Source organism: Trichosurus vulpecula, chromosome 1 (genome assembly GCF_011100635.1).
Source record: "Trichosurus vulpecula isolate mTriVul1 chromosome 1, mTriVul1.pri, whole genome shotgun sequence".
NCBI classification, from domain to species: domain Eukaryota; kingdom Metazoa; phylum Chordata; class Mammalia; order Diprotodontia; family Phalangeridae; genus Trichosurus; species Trichosurus vulpecula.
Genome location: NC_050573.1, coordinates 56,411,674 through 56,428,041, shown reverse-complemented (window position 1 = coordinate 56,428,041; position 16,368 = coordinate 56,411,674). Strand labels below are relative to the sequence as shown.

Sequence of the window (16,368 nt, the reverse complement as noted above, 5' to 3'; positions counted from 1 at the left end):
GGACTTCAGATGCCATCTAGTCCAGCCTAGAGGAAAAAGAATCATCTCCCCAATCTACCCTTCAATAGTCCCACAGACTTTTCTTGTAGACCGATAGTAAAAGGAAGCCTCTGGTCTGCTCAGGCATTCCATTTCAGTCTTGGAAAGCTCTAATTGTTAGGAAGTTTCCCTTTATGTAAAGCCTGAATCTTCATGTACTTCTCTGTACAATTTTATGTATTTTTTTCCTAGTTCTGCTTTCTGGGGGCCAAAGATCTTGAAGACCATTCTCTTGTATTCCCTGAGCTTAATTCTCTGAGCCAAACATTCCAAAGTTCCTTCAATCTTCTATGCCATGAAGTCCAGACCCTTAACTAGTCTGGTTGCTCTCCTCTGGAAAAGTTTGAGGTAGAGACTAAATATCAAGCATATCTTATAAAATTAAAATTTTAATAGAGCTCAATAATAAAAAAACAAACCAACCAAAATACGATACAAATCTCCAAATAAAATTTTAAAATCCCAACTATTTACATTAGATTTTAAAAATGAACCTGAGTAGGAGGCAGCACAATATAGTGAATAGAGACTACTCTGCAGTCAGAAAAATATGGGTTCAAACCTGCCTGATACATACTGGCTGTGAGCAAGTCACTGCCATGCCACAATGCTCCGCCCCCCCAACTGTCTAAAGAGGGAGGGAGGGAAAGGGGGAAGGAAGGAAAGGAAAGAGAGAAAATTTAATAAATACCTACTATGTGCCAAGCACTTTACAATTATTATCTCACTTAATCCTCACAAAAAGCCCTGGGAGGTACTATTATTATCACTCCCATTTCACAGATGAGGAAACTGAGGCAGAGGTTAAGTGACTGGCTAGAAAGTGCCCAAGAGTGGGCTTGACCTCAGCTTTCACTATTCTGGCTACCAAGGCATTTGGCTGCCTACATAGGAAGTTTAGTTCTGTGTAACAAATCACAGTGCCATCCAAAAGAAGCTGCAAACCTTAACAAAACAGTAATGATCTGTTCTGTCTCCTTTTGTGTTTCCATACTTACACTTTTGTTTTTTCCCTCAGCAAAGGTTACACTTAGAGCCTCCCTTGATTATTATAACCCACCAAGACTATACAGCATTACAGATTATCAGAGCTCAAAGGGACCTTAAAGTTTAGTCCTTGTCTGAGCAGCAACCACCTTCAACCAAAAGGCCTCCAGGTAACATTCTATCTTTTCAAACAAGCCTATTTCAGTATTAGCTCTAAGAACATTTCCCCATACATTAAAATACCTACTTCTCTGCAATTTCTACTCATTTCTCCATGTTTTGACCTCTGGAGTCAAGTAAAGAACATTCTTCTAATGTGGCCATCAGGCCCAATCCAACCATCGCAAGCTTAAGTCCCTACTATGTGCTAGGCATTGGAGATACAAAGACCAAAAAAAAAATATGCTGATCTCAAGGTGCATTCTATCACAGGAGATAACATATATACATAAGAAAATACAGATTAAATACAAAATCAGTAACAGGTAGTTTATGGAGGGAAAATACTAGCAACTGGGGTCAGAAATGGCTTCATATAGAAAGTGGTAGTTAAATTGAGTCTTGAAGAAATTAAGGTATTCTATGAAAAGGAATGAATTCCAGACAGAGGGGACAGTCACTGCAAAATCACAGAAAAAGTGAGCTGTACATGAAGACAGCAAAAAGCCTCATCTGGCTAGACTACTGCAAGAAGTGGAGTAACACACAATGAAGCTGCAAGAGTGGGTTGAGACCACGATGTGAAGAACTTTAAGCCCACACAGAGAAAATTCTATTTTATTCTAGAGGCAACAGGGACCCCATGGAGTTTACTAAGCAAAGGAATGATATGGTCAGACCTATTTAAGGAAAATCAGTTGCAGCCGTGTGGAAGATGACTGGAGCTGGGAGAGACGAAGCAGGGAAGTGTTCAGAGAAGGTAATAAGCATTGTGTAGCTCCCACTACGTGTTAGGAACTGTGCTAAGTGCTTTCTTTACATATAGCTTATTTGATCCTCACAACACTCCTGGGAGGGAAGTGCTGTTATTATCCTCATTTTACATTTGAAGAAACCGAGGCTAAAAGAGGTTGAATGACTTGCCCAGAGGTAGTAAGTGTGAGGGTCAAATCTGAACTCAGGTCTTTCTGATTCCAAGCCTAGCCATCTATCCTCTGTGCCACTTACCTACCTCTAATCGGAAACCAATTAGGAGGCCATTATAATACCCTACGTGAGAAGTGATGAGAACTCAACCAAGGTAATGGACGTGTAAACAGTGAGAAGGGAACAGAAGATAAGAGATTCTGTGGAAGTAGAATCAATGTGAGGCATTGTGCTGGGAAGACAAAGCTAAAATGTAAAAGTCCCCACCCCTCCGGGGAGCCTCCAAAAGTTAGGAAATATAAGAAGTAGAGGTGAAAAAGGAATATAATGACGGATGGGAGACAACCTGTATACAGGCATGGTAAGCAGAAAAATAGAACACTGAATACGGGGAACAGCAAATAGGCCAGTTCGGCTTAAGAGGAATGTGAAACAAGCCTCGAAAGGTTGGAAGTAGTCAGATTGGGATGGATGCAGGATATGTTGTAGAGGTACAACTGACAATAATCCTAAATCTTCCCAGAAGCTTGGAAAGATGTCATGACTCAGGAGCGTCCTCCACAAATTATCTTTTGGTCACAAAATCTTGTGATGCTAAATTCTGGAAGGAAAAAACAACCCAAAAAAACCCCGTTAAGACCCACCCTCTACTACCATTGTATGTTTCTGACACCCTTAGGGACCATATGAGCAGATTGTGGAACTCCTCCTCCTGCACTCTAGTTTTTGCACCAGATATTAGCTAAAACATTCACAGGAACCCAACTCTTCTTTTTCCCCTCTTTCTAAAACCCCACTGGTGGAGTTGTACCAGGCAGTCTCTAAAGTTCCCCTGCTGGCCTTGGCTTAAGCCAGTTCTATTTTCTAGTAATTAACTCACATTGTACAAAGGAGAGAAATAAAATGGTCACCTTGGACTCAATGGGGGACATGGCCTTAAGACAGAAGCACTCACACTACCCTTAAATTTTAAGTTTACATTTATGGAATGGAACTTCAGGTACATGATTATGTTCAAAATCTGAATAGCTTATTGCCCCTGCAACTAGGTTTATTGAGTCCTTTCCTTAGCCCTTGCTTTACAAACAATTGAGACTTCTACAAATAAGGAAATCAGGAATTCAAAGGGATGAGGCAAGATGCACAAGCTAACATGATTTGTGGGCTGATGCTACAATACAATTAGGTAGCACAATGGATAGGACACTGGACCTGGAGTCAGGAAGACCTAAATTCAAATGTGGCCTCAGACACTTACCAGCTGTGTGATCCTGGGCAAGTCACTTAACCCTGTCTGCCTAAGTTTCCTCATCTGTAAAATGAACTGGAGAAGAAAATGGGAAAACATGCCAGTATCTTTGCCAAGAAAACACCAAATGAGGTCAAAGAGAGTTGTACACAACTGAAAACAACTGCACAACATTACCTGTGATGTAAACAAGAGGTGAGCTTAAGTTAACTTCACCCTCAGGTGACCCGACCTGAAATTGGGGGGAATGAGGGGACTGGAGAGGCACCATTGGGCAAGGACCACTCTATGAACAGAGCAGAAGGCAGTGAGTCCACTTTCTCCCACATGGCATGCTAAATGGATACTGAACAATAATTTTAAATATGAACAGCAGACATTTCCAATTTTTTTTTTTGAACGAGGAAGGGAAGGCAAGGTGATTGGGGTTAAGTGACTTGCCTAAGGTCACAAGTGTTCGAGGCTGGATTTGAACTCAGGTCCTTCTGACTTCAGGGCCAGTGCTCTATTCACTGCACCACCAAGCTGGAGTTTTACAATGTTATTTCATTTACACCTCACAACAACCCTGCAAGTACTTCAGGTTTTATCTTCCCCATTTTACAGATGACAAAGTTTAAAAGCACAGAAGTTAGGCCATAGTTACAACTAATATCTAAGTGTAAGGAGAAGGATTTCAAACCAGTCTCCTGACTTCAGGTGCAGCACTTGAATTCAGATCCAGCTTCTGACACTTAACAGTTGCATGACCTCAGAAGAAGAACATAACTAGTCATTTGGCTTCTGTGTTGGTAAGCAAAATGGGCTCTTAGCACTTAGTTCAACAAGTGCCCTTGAAAAGTTTGATTTGTTTCATTTGAGTAATTCAGTGTATTTCATTGAGCCTTACTAGGTGCTAAGCCCCAGGCCCAAAGCCCTATTAGGTGTAAAACCTATGTGGGGTGTGGATTGGTAACTAAGGTGGGGCCCAAGGTGGAGCTAACGCAGGGGAGGGCCTAGTTTACAAATGAGTTTGAGTGATAGGTTTGGAACATCAGAGGCTCTTAGACCACATGGGTTTAAGTTGTCTCTTTGTGACAATTTTAGGTCACATGGGTGAGTTGCATGTGTGACTCACCCTTGACACTGAAAAAGATATAAAACCAGGGGTTGGCCTCCTCCTCCTTGGAGCTCCTACCTACAGCAGTGGTGGCACGTGACTCTGGGCCAGCCCTTGTTCTGAGCTCCCGGGCTGAACCTAGATGTTGGTAACTATGAACCTGTATTTGGTCTGTCTGTTGATGATTGTAATTTGCTCTGAAGTTCAGGGTGCTGGTCTTTCCCCCTGAACTAAGTGAATGATATTTGTATGCTGAATTAAAGTAAACTTGTCAACCCCTTCACCTTGCTTTCCTTAGTTAAGCAGATCAAAAGAACCTGTGCTGTTGGCAGCTTTCTGGGTGCTGGCTGTGGGTGGATCTTACACCCCCCCCACAGAAGCTGCTACCTGGATTATGGAAACAGCTTCTCTCATTCAACTGGAAATCTAAAAGCAAACAATACAGTTTAGGCCCTTTATTCATTTTCTAGTTAAGAAATAACTTGCATCCCTTAAAAAGACCCAAGTTCAGTATCAGGTCAGTTCTAAAATGAAACCTGCCATTCCAGTGTTTGTTAAGGGTCAGAACCAACAATTCCTCATTAAACACAACTAAACTTACTAACCAGGAAGCAAGGGGGGGGGGGAGGGGAACTGATAGTAAATTTAAATGATCCCAAAGGAAGGCACAATTAAGAAAAACGGGCAGAAGTTACAGGGTGGCATATATCAACCAAAAGACAAAATTTCTAAAAATTACAGCAATAAAATGGTAAGGTGCTGCTTCCTGAGTGGGGCAAGTTCCCTATCCCTGGAAATCTTCAAGCAGAGGCTAGATGACAGTTCATTAGGAATATTATCTTGTGTTGTCAGGACTAATTTAGATCGGCTTCTTCCCAATGGCTGCTCTACAGACTAACACCCAGCCACTGAAATTTTTTTAACAGTATATGATACAAAACCTTTACAGCCAAAAGGTCCTTACTTATTAATGCTTATAAAACTTAAACCAATTCACAGAACCATAAATCTGATAAGCATGTCATATAGTCTTTGATCTGAGTCATTAATAAGACTGTTAAGCCAAGCAGAGAGCCCTACAACACTCTGATGGAGATATGAGTCAACTGTTCAGTTATTTTAGCTGCATCCAACTCTTTGTGGCCCCATTTGGTTTGCCATTTCCTTCTCCAGCTCATTTTACAGATGAGGACACTGAGGCAAATCGGGTTAAGTGACTTGCTCAGGGTCACACAGCTGGTGAGTGTTGGAGGCCACATTTGAATTCAGGTCTTCCTGACTCCAGGGCAGTGCTCTATCCACAGCACCACCTAGCTGCCCTGGTCGCTACTGAACCATTAAGTCTTGGATGCTGGACATTCAACCAATTCTAAAACCACCTAACCTCATCTCTAGCCATAATTACAGCATGAAAAACTTTTGTCAAATGCTTTGCTTAAAAGAAAAAAAACTAATAAGGTCCTTTCTACCATTTGATTGCTCTACCACAGCAATAACCATATCAAAAAAGGAAGATTAGTCCAGCATGACCTCTTCATGATGAGCCACATTGGCTTTCTGGGAGCACTACTTTCTTTTTGAGGTGTTCATTAACCACTCCTTTAATGATGATGATGATGATAATAATAATTCTACACTTTCACCAGGAATCAAAGTCAAGCTCGCTCACCTACAGTTGGAAGTCTCCATTAGGACACTGGCCCTGCACCATTCCTACAGCGCCTTTCCAATTCTCCACGGACTTCAAGGATTGCTAAGGAGGACCTCGGGATATATTTCATCCGATCACATGGATTCTACTCATCAAGGGCAGCTCTTGTACTAGGTCCTTACTCATCTTGGCTATCATGTCATTTTTATTCTGTCCTTTCAGTCCAAAGATCATTCTACTTGGTAGAGAAAGCAATGTAAAATAAGCTCTGAGCAGTAACCTGTTATCAACCAGAGCAGGTCTGTCCCTGTCCCATCCTCCCCCTCCCCCCTTTTTGAATCAACTCTTTTCAAATGAGATAATAACTGTAAAGTGCTTAACACGATGTCTGGTACATAGTAAGTGCCATATAAATGTCAGCTATTATTTTCCACAATACAACTTCAAACTCCCTTTGTGTTGTCCATTTTCATTGAAAGCCTCAGTTCATTCTGGGCTTTACCACTCTTTACATTATCTGTACAGTTCCACACCAAGCTTGTGTTTTTATCTGGTTAACTGGCTCTGTTCTCATCTTCTGGACAAGCCATTTTATCTTTTTTTTCTTTCTTTTTTTTTTTTTTGAGGGGGGAAGGCAGGGCAATTGGGGTTAAATGACTTGCCCAAGGTCACACGGCTAGTGTGTCAAGTGTTTGAGGCCACATTTGAACTCAGGTCCTCCTGACTTCAGGGCAAGTGCTCTACTCACTGCGCCACCTAGCTGCCCCTGGACAAGCCATTTTAAAACTTTAAGTTGGCCAGTTGAGTTTTCTGTGACTCTACGGGGTCTCTCAAGGCAACTTCCTCCCCTTCCTCCCTGTGTCCCATTCTCCTATTCCTTGGCTTCCTTTCTTCATTCTCCTAAGCCCCAAATTACCATCCTCCCAGCACTCAGGCTATAGAGGACAGAGAGGTGTAGTCTGAGTTGGGGAAACCAGTACTGGAACAGATAACCTTCAAGGTTCCCTACCAACTCTAGGATTCATTCTACGAAGGCTTAAATGTGTTTTTCAGGAATTTTATCAATGTTTAAAATGTACCTGGTATTTAAATTGAATTTAACAAGCTAGTGCCTAATGTGTGCTAGCAACTGCGGTAAGTGCTAGGGACAAAATCAAAAACCTATACTTACTTACAAGGAACCTGCAGTCTACTAAAATGTTAAACTCTCACCTTAAAGAGCGAGTATTTTGATACCCATTATATTTAGACTGTGGTTAAATGTGTAAATACGCAGTAGTGATCTAACTAGCTGATGGGCAAGAATGGTTCTGATGAGGTGACATTTTTTCCCTTTCCTACAAAACCAAGAGACCACCTTTCTCAAAGGTCCAGGTTGTTCCCTTTCTCATGAAGTATTTCTGCTAATCAGGAATTAACTCTGTTGGAAATGCGATAGTCTCAGTTTCTAGAAGGCAATGCAGCCCAACCGTTCAGCACTTAGCAACCTCAGGTAGCCTGACACACTCACAGGCATTATTAATACACTGGGCATCTGGTTTTTGAGCTATCAAACTGGTTTCATGTTTAACACCAAATGTTAAGAAAGGATTCTTACTCCCTTATTTTTATCAAATGTAGGTTCCTCACAACATAACACATAAAGATGCCCCACAATTCCAATAATTACAATTTGCAAAATTAGCAATGAACAATACCCCTAAAAGAGGCACCCCCAAAACTATCTTATACCAATCACTATTATTCATGTTGAATTACTTTCTACACTAATTGTCACTCCCCTATTCAAATTACTTTCCTCAATATAAGCTCCTCTCAAGCCCTCCAAGATCCTAATGCCACCCTACCTCCTCAATTTGATTCCTCATGCCCAACACTCCATTCCAGTCATACCCACCTTCTCACTGGTTCTCACACATTTCTACCTGACCACCTAAGCATGTACTGTTCCTTACTCAAATTCTATACACACGACTAGAATGCTTTCCAAAATGTGTGTAGCAATCTGACAATATTACCAACAGCCATGAAAACAGATCCTTTTGACCCAATGATCTCATAGCTGGAACAAATACTAACAATATGATAAAAAGGAAAGAAGATCTCTGTACCAAAAAAACAAAACAAAACAAAAAACCCAGTGATTTTTATCTGAAATAAAAGCTGTTTCTAATTCTCTTATGTCTACAGTTGGAAGACAATAAATTGTGATATTAATTTAATACTTCTGTACTGAGAAATTACAAAGAAATATGGAAATATGTATGAAGTGATAAAAAAGGTCCACAGAATAAATATATATTGACCAAGACCATCTAAAAGGAGTAAAAAAAAAATGAAGCCAACAAAACTTTTCTAGAAAAGCACCTAGAAAGGGAAGGTTTTTGAGAGAAAAAGTGACTGTGCAGAACAGGCCTGTATCCTCTACATTTTTTGCAGGTTGTGCAGGCCTGGTGTAGAACAAAGTACTAGTCTGCCTTGTGCAGCCCATCCAAAGGGGTATACAAGTAGGACTTCTAGTAGGAGTAATCTATTTCAGCATTTATCTGATGAGCCTCACACATAGGTACTTAATAAATAAATGCTGAATTGATGGGGCCCGGAGATAAAGTTTAGATAAGACAGTTCTTACTCTACAGCAACTTGTAGTTTATTTAGTAGGGGACCTAAGAGGTTAGGTACCCAACAGTAAGTATTTGATACAAGCACCATAGAGGGTAGCTAGAAGTTCCAAGGGTGAAAGTTACCTACCAAGGGAAAGTGGGTAATTTCACCAAAGAGAGAGAGCATCTGAGTTGGGTTTTATAGGAAAAACAAGAACGAGTAGGAATTCAGCAGGCAAAGAGAGGGAAGACTTTACAGGCATACTGAACCAGCACAAACAGAAGCCGACAGTGCAAATACTCTGTTGTGTAGTGTACATGGAGAAGAATGGTAAAAAAACATGTTGGATGATTTGCTCTGCCAAATTATGGAGAGTCCTGAATGTCACACAAGATAACCTGAACTTGGAAAGCAAATTCAAAGATTCGTCACCGAGAATTTGGCCAAGAACAACATGATGTATGATCAAGCAATATTCTGGCAGTAACAGGACAGAACACAGCATACAGAGTAGGGCGACAGGCTATTGCAGTGAGTCTAGGCAGATGGCAAAGAGCTTGTTTTAAGGTGGTGAAAAAAGGAAGATAGGAATGGGTTAGATGTTAAGATATCTTGGGGAAATCTTGGGAAGGAGAGAGAGAGAGCGAGAGAGTCAGTGTCTCCCAGAAGTTCTACTGTAATTGCAAGTACTAACAAATAGGGTACAACTTTTTTGTGGTGTATGTACTCTCACCACAGCTAAAATTCAACCAGCAGAGACCCCATCTTGGATGGCCCTACACAGACCTGATTATTTCACTAGTGAGCTGTCTTCCAGCTAAAATACAAGCTCTTTCCAAGGCTAGGTTGATAGTAGGTCCTAACAAGTAGGTTTAACTATGAAGAAACTGGATTGATTGCTACCAGTCACATTGGAAAATCAGTCTCAATACTTTTCTACTTGTGAGAACTACCTCTTTTGATTTGCATTTCTATTATTAGTGATCTGGAGCAATCTTTCCCAGGGTTGCTAAGGGTTTGCAAATCTTTTGAGAATTGTTCCTATCTTCTGACAACTTATCCATTGGAAAACAGCTTTTAGGTGTTTTATATTTGTGCCGTATCTGTCTATCTTGGATATTAAACCCTTTACAGAGATATATGATGTCCAATGAATATGCACTTAAGTGCTCAATATGTGCTAAATAAAAGCAGGACAGCTCTGGCCTTCAAGACTTACATCATAATGGGTGAGACGATACATGTAAGGGGAATGATGGCCAGGGAGGGGTGTTTTAGTTTGGGGATGCCAAGTAGTTGACTGACATGTCCTGTCTGTTACACTGACAGCATTAATTTGATTTCGATCATTTCAACTCCAAGAGAAAGAAGTGGCAGTGTTTGGGCTGGGTCGAACAAGATCCGTGGCAGGGAGGAATACAAAATGGACAGAGTGCACTATGGTGGGGGACACTCAGCCCAATGAGTCTATCAACAGCTTCTCCTCTTATCTTAGTTGTGTTGATTTTGGTCAGAATTATCTGCTTTATCTTCTGTGATTGCCTTTATCCCTTGTTCATTTAAGAATTTACTCCCTATCAACAGAAGTGAAAGATCTGGTTCTCATTTTTTTTTACACAATGTAACTTTTAATATTCATGCTTCTTATCCATTTTGGGCTTATTGTGATCTGTTAAGATGTTGATCTAAATCTAATTTCTACCAAAGGCTTTCCAGTGTTCCACATGGTAACTGTTGTCTAAATATTAGGTCTAAATTAGGTGGCAAATAGTAAGATTAATTAGAAGAGAAGCAATTATCAGAAAAATAAAGTTAGCTAGAGTAGCAGCTAAAATAGAAAAAAGCTACAAATCTATCAGAGCCAGAAGGGGCATGGCAACATCTAGTTCAACCCCGTCATTTTACAAACAAAGAAAATGAGACCCATACTCAACAGATGTGTTCAACAAAGATTAAGTGACTACCATTTATGCTTTGCAATTTGTGCTGGGGGATACAAAGAACAGGCATTGTGACATAATAGAAGGTATGTGGGATTTAGAACCACAGCTTAGATTCTGTGGTGACATTCAGGCAAGTTACCACCTCTCTGGGCCTCTGTACATACATCTGTAAACTGAAGATCAGATGCCCTCTGAAATCCTTTCCTGATCTAAGTCTATCATCCTTTGATAGTTCTAATAGTACAATCTAGAAAATAATAATGTTAGAATGGCCAGAAGTGACAGGTGTGGAGGTTTTCAAGAAGACTCGGGTTTGAATTCTAATTTTGCTACCTTTGTGACTTTGGGCAAGTCACAATCTCTACAAGTCCCAGTTTCCTTCTCTGAAATGAAGAGATGAGAGTAGATGATCTCTAAGGTTCACTCCATTCTAGAAAACTATGACTTTACTCTCATCCCCAAAAGGGATCAAGCTAGATGAAGGCATTGTTCTTCCCCTTTAAACTTTTGATTTCCCCCTTTTTCCAGTTGGGTAACTAAACTCTGAAAGAAATCCTGCTAGTTCAATAATCATCAGGGAGGAAAAGTGCTGTACACACCGGGTTAGGAAGGATAAAGTTACTGCAAGGCTAACATTTTTCTCTAGTTTTTGAAAGAGGCAGCAAAGTGTAACAGAAAGATCACAAGATCCAGAGTTGGAAGACTTAGACTTTATCACTTAAAGTATTGCTCTAAATATAAGGCATATTTTTCCAAATACTGCACTTGTGGTCAGATACAAACACAAAGCAATACTATTATCAGCATTATTTTTTAGTGTATGCCTATATATTCCCTACTTGGAAAGGAATTTCATTTGAGTAATGGGGCCTATATTTGGGCCAATACCAAGCTGGCTTCAATTTCTTCTTCTGTACAATTCTTATCTTGCAGGATAGGTCTGAGAATCAAAAATGACATACGTATATAAAGTATTGTCTAAGTACTATACAAATGTGAGGTGTTATTTGACTAATAACAAGTTTTGCAGAATGAATAGTGAAGTAAATGCAAAGCCAAAATGAAAAAAAAAATCATGTTGTTTTCAAATGTTAAAACTCACTTCTGGATCTACTAGACACATCTAATAGACCCTATTAAAGTCACCTTCCCTAAATACAAAAAAGAAAAGTTTATTACCAAATGAACTAAAAAATCTACATTAGACCACTGCAATTGCTGCACCAATTTTCCTTAATGCACAAATTGCCACCAACACACACTTTAAAAGTTAGGTCTAAGATGAGTTAACTGAGAATCAAGAGCCTTTTGTCTAACCTCAGGCTAGGAAATAGACAAGAAGATCTCTCACAAAACTAAAACCACACAAAAATTACCTCTACAAAAAAGACAGAAAACCTCACACCCTATCACACCCTCATTTTGGTTCTTGCTTAATCAGGTTTGCAGAAGGTCTTTGTCTCATCTGAAATCTAGAAAAAGAAAACTGGGATACCTTGTGTATGAGGCTTTTTTTCTTAAGTGTGAAGTGCGCTTCAGCAACCCCATATTAAGTAGGGGTTGACATTATTTTCATTCTAAAACTGAGGTTTCCAGATAGGCAAAGTTAACAAGGCTTGAGGTAGAGCTAAAACAAATTCTAGTATAGGTTCTGACTCCAAGTTTCATGCTATATTATATTTATGTTACATAGAAACTTTTGACACTTAAAGACTATTTTGGCAATGATTACAATAGTTCCAGGAAAGCACATCAATACCAACAATAAACAAAATTGGACAAACCAAGCGGTTTTTAATATTCTGAAAATGACAAATCTAGAAATTATGTTTCATTTGGGAAAGGGAAGATACTAAAAAAAAAAAGAACATCAATTTTATTTTTAACATATACCATCTTTTTCCATTATGGGTTCTAAAATATTTTAACAAATATTAGCCTTGTTTTAAAAAGAAATAAGAGGTCAGATTTACTAATATACAGTAGCAGTGGCTGGAGCAAGCTTTCAGCTCCCATTCTCCTGTTCTAACCAGCCTGCTGCAACTCTCCATCTTTTAATCAGTTAAGTTTGTCTTAAAAAAAAAAAAAATTCTATGATTAAAAACTAGACTGGAGGTCAGGAGAAATAAGTTAGATTTTCCCCTCAGTCACTCACCCTCTTTGGGTCTGTTTCCCCACTTGTAAAACTAGGGAGTTGGATCAGATGATCTAACGATCATCTTCTAGTTCTCTAAAGGTCTCTTCTAGTTCTGATATTTGATGATTCTAACAGGCAAAGTCAAGGGTAATGCTAAAAAACCAGTGTCTCAAATGATAAAGAACTTCACCCTCTTTTTATTATTCAAAGGTATCAAGATCATAGAAATCACCCCTTCTTAAAAATCCTGAATCGTTTCTCATAAAAAAAGTTCAATGGTTTCTAGGTTAGGATCTCCTTTCTTACCGCTGATTACATCACTAGCTCCTAACAGGTAAGATAAATAGCTCCCAAGTGTTTTGAAGTACCTGGTGACATCAATTGCTACAAAAGATATAGCGATTATGTATGCACCTTGGGGATCTTTCCAAAACTGTCCCGGCTTCTCCACATCCCTATCAGTCAAGGTCCTCATCTCCCCTACAAAAATCTAAATCTTCATCTTTCCTCGTCCTAAATAGGGGCAGAAAATTGAAAGAGAGGTACCTTTGCACTGTTAAAGAAAATTTAGTTGGGTAAATATTAACGCAGAAAAAATATCTGCTAACAATAACACCAAGTTTTACTTCAATAGCCTCCTTAGTGACTTGAGTTCTGGGCACCAGAAATATTAATCATTATGAAAATAATCAATTACTTCAAAGGACAAACAACTACCACCAGCTGATGAGAAACCAAACAGGAGCTTTCTGAGCTATCAAGGTGTATCAGCAACACTGCCACCACAAAACTTACTTTAGACATACTGGCTGCGAAGCACAAGTCGACTACTCATGTGACGCTTCCATCAAGGTAATTTCCACAAATACCAGCTGCCATTTATAATCTAAACTACTGTGTTTCTTAAGACAAAGTCTGAAAATTACCACATGAATTGTAAAGTGCTCTGTAAGCAGACAAAATGCCACGCTCTCCCCCACTCCTCTTACTCTACTACAAGAGAATAAAGGCTAATTATAAATTAGGTTTTCACTGAGTACAATTTGACATATTTGCTACGTGTTATATGTGAAAGTATATACATATAGATGATTGTTTTGGTTAATCTGATCTATAGACATGATGCTTTACAGAGCACTAAAGCTAGTGTTAGAAATTTCTACCATCCTTCTCTCCAGTTCACAAGTTCTCTAGGCAAATCCTCCTTCAGGACCTGCAAAAAGCCAGACCATGTTTGCACACCTGTTCACCCAGATGCCCCACCCACGGACTTGCCACCTTTAAAGAAGTAATGCTGTAAAGTAGCATGATGTAATGAAAAGAGCACTGGCCTTGAGTTAAGAAAGATCTGGATCCAAAAGGCTCCCCATACTCAATCCCCAAAGTACACCGGGCACATCACTTCATCTCGGGGAAGCTCAGGCCCCTTGTCAATCTTAAGAGAATTCAACGTTTGTTTTAAATTAAAAGAAGAAAAGAAAAGCTCCCAGCTCTTACTTAAAGTGTTGACAATATTTCATATTTTTATAGCACTTTATGGCTCACAAAGAGCTTTCTTCACTAACATACTACAAAGGTAGGTCAAATATTACTTTCTCTTTACAGATAAGTAAACTGAGGCGCAAAGAAATTAATTTGCCTTAGGGTCACACAGCTATTAGGAGTCAGGTAACCACCAACCAAAGACGGGACAGGGCCAATAAGATGAGAAGAGATGGCTGTACTCAGGGAGAAAGAGATCCAAATCCAGGTAGCAGGAAGTGTATCTGTTTTAAAGTATTTCGTGAAAGTTACTATACCTGTTGCTTTCATTAAGGGTTAAAGTTTTCAACAAGGTGGAGCCCACAGGGAGAAAAACGACCTGCCATTAATAGATACATTTGAACCTCGCTAAGACGCCGTTTAAGAAATCACTTAATTACAAGTAGAAAGTTCGACATACATTTAAAAAAATAGTATTTCTATGATTCGAGGGAGAGAAAAAAAATTCAGATCTGAACACCAAACTGCGTCCCCTGCACATCTCGGGCCTGGCAAAATTTAGTTTCCTGGAAAACGAGAGTAACAGGAGACCCGACTCAAAGCAAAACATCCTCTGCCAGGTTAGTATTTTCAAAGCGGGAAGAACAGGTGGGAAGCCGCTGGGCAAGTCAGTGCGGGGCTGCGGAGGCCAGGAGCTCCCTCAACACCCCAGCCCGGGCTGGTTTTGCAGAAACGAGGGGAGCTTCTCTTGCCTCGGAGCAGGAAGGAAACCTCATGTCAGCCGCACTTCCCCTGAAAAGGCTGGGTGGCTGCGGACTCCTGCAATAGGTGCCCCCCCCCCACGACCCCCCTTCTCGAAGGGCACCCCCTCCCCCACAGCTCTTCCTTACGGAGGCGTCTACGAAGTCTAGGTGGGGGAGGCCGGGAAGGAGCGGGAGGATCTCCCCCAATGGGCCAGATCTGCCCAGCAGGGGGTGGCCCCCGCTCCCAATCCCGTCCCTGCGCTCCACTTCCTACCTAGCCCCGGGGCGAGTCACTTCCTCCTTGACAAGAGCGCTGGTAACCACCTGGCCCCCGGGGCGGGGATGGGGGAAGGGGGCTACTTGGCAGGCCCGGCTTGGGGAGCCCCCCCACCCCGCCCCCGCCGGGGCGCTCCCGGGAGGGGCAGGGCCCGAGCCCTCCTCACCTGCGCGTCGAGCTGGCCCGCGGCTCCCCCGACGCCCGCGGCTCCGGGCCCACCCGCGCCGCCGCCTCCTCCGCCGCCGCCGGGTCCCCCTGGGGGCGTCTGGGTCTGGCTGGGGAGGGTGAAGTCGGTGAACTCGAACTCGGAGCCCTGGGTGTCGGCGCCCAGCAGCTCGGCCTCCTCAGTGTCCAGGAAGGTGAGCGTCTGCGAGCTGGGCCCGTACGCCTCCACGCTCATGGCGCCGCCGCCGCCCGGGGCCTGGCCTGCTGCTGCCGCCGCTCCGCCTCGCCTCGCCTCGCCTCACCGGTCCCGGCCTGCTCTCGCACTCGAGGGCCCGGCTCCGCCCGCGGCCTCGCGCTTACCTCGGAACCCGCACGCCCAAGGCCTGGCCGCGCCCGCCACCCGAACCGAACCGACCCGCCGCGAGAGCGCGCGCGCCGCCGCCGCCGCGACCCCGACCAGGGCCTCGCCTCAAAGCCTCCCTCCCGTGCCTCCTCCTCTTCCTATAGAATCTACACGCTCAACCAGGAACCGCCGCCGCCGCCGCGCGCGTGCCCGACGCTACCCCCACCAACCCCCCACTTAGGCCGGGGCTCAGCTCGCTCCCTTCAGCCCCCGCCTCCCTCCGAGAGGACGCCGAGAGCGTGCTGACGAGGCACGCAGGGCGCACGAGGCGCGGAGGGCGGGAGAAAGAGGGACGGGGAGGGAAGGGAGGCGGAGCCAACGCGTGGGCGGGGACCCGCCCTCCGATCGCCCCACCCCCGCGAAGGGGGCGGGGGGGGAATCCGAGAGGCCGACGTTGGGCGTCCAACGGCCGCCCAGCACGTGACTCTAGTCTCTCTCTCCCCCCTCCCCCCCCATCCTTCCTTCGGTCCCAGTCGGGGTGGCGGGTCGTTGAACGTCTACGG

General features: G+C 42.6%; 1 protein-coding gene across 2 annotated transcripts in view; it reads right to left on the bottom strand.

Annotated features, from left to right (window-relative positions):
* Positions 1-16,014, bottom strand: part of UPF1 (UPF1 RNA helicase and ATPase) — a 60,665-nt gene extending 44,651 nt beyond the window's left edge. The window contains exon 1 of one of the 2 annotated variants that reach the window (XM_036757059.1): positions 15,464-16,014. In XM_036757059.1, the coding sequence (XP_036612954.1) occupies positions 15,464-15,697 (234 nt within the window). In that variant the 5' untranslated portion in view covers positions 15,698-16,014. The remainder of the gene's footprint in view (positions 1-15,463) is intronic. The other variant, XM_036757068.1, reaches the window with a different exon arrangement.
* Between the last annotated feature and the right edge of the window lie 354 nt (positions 16,015-16,368).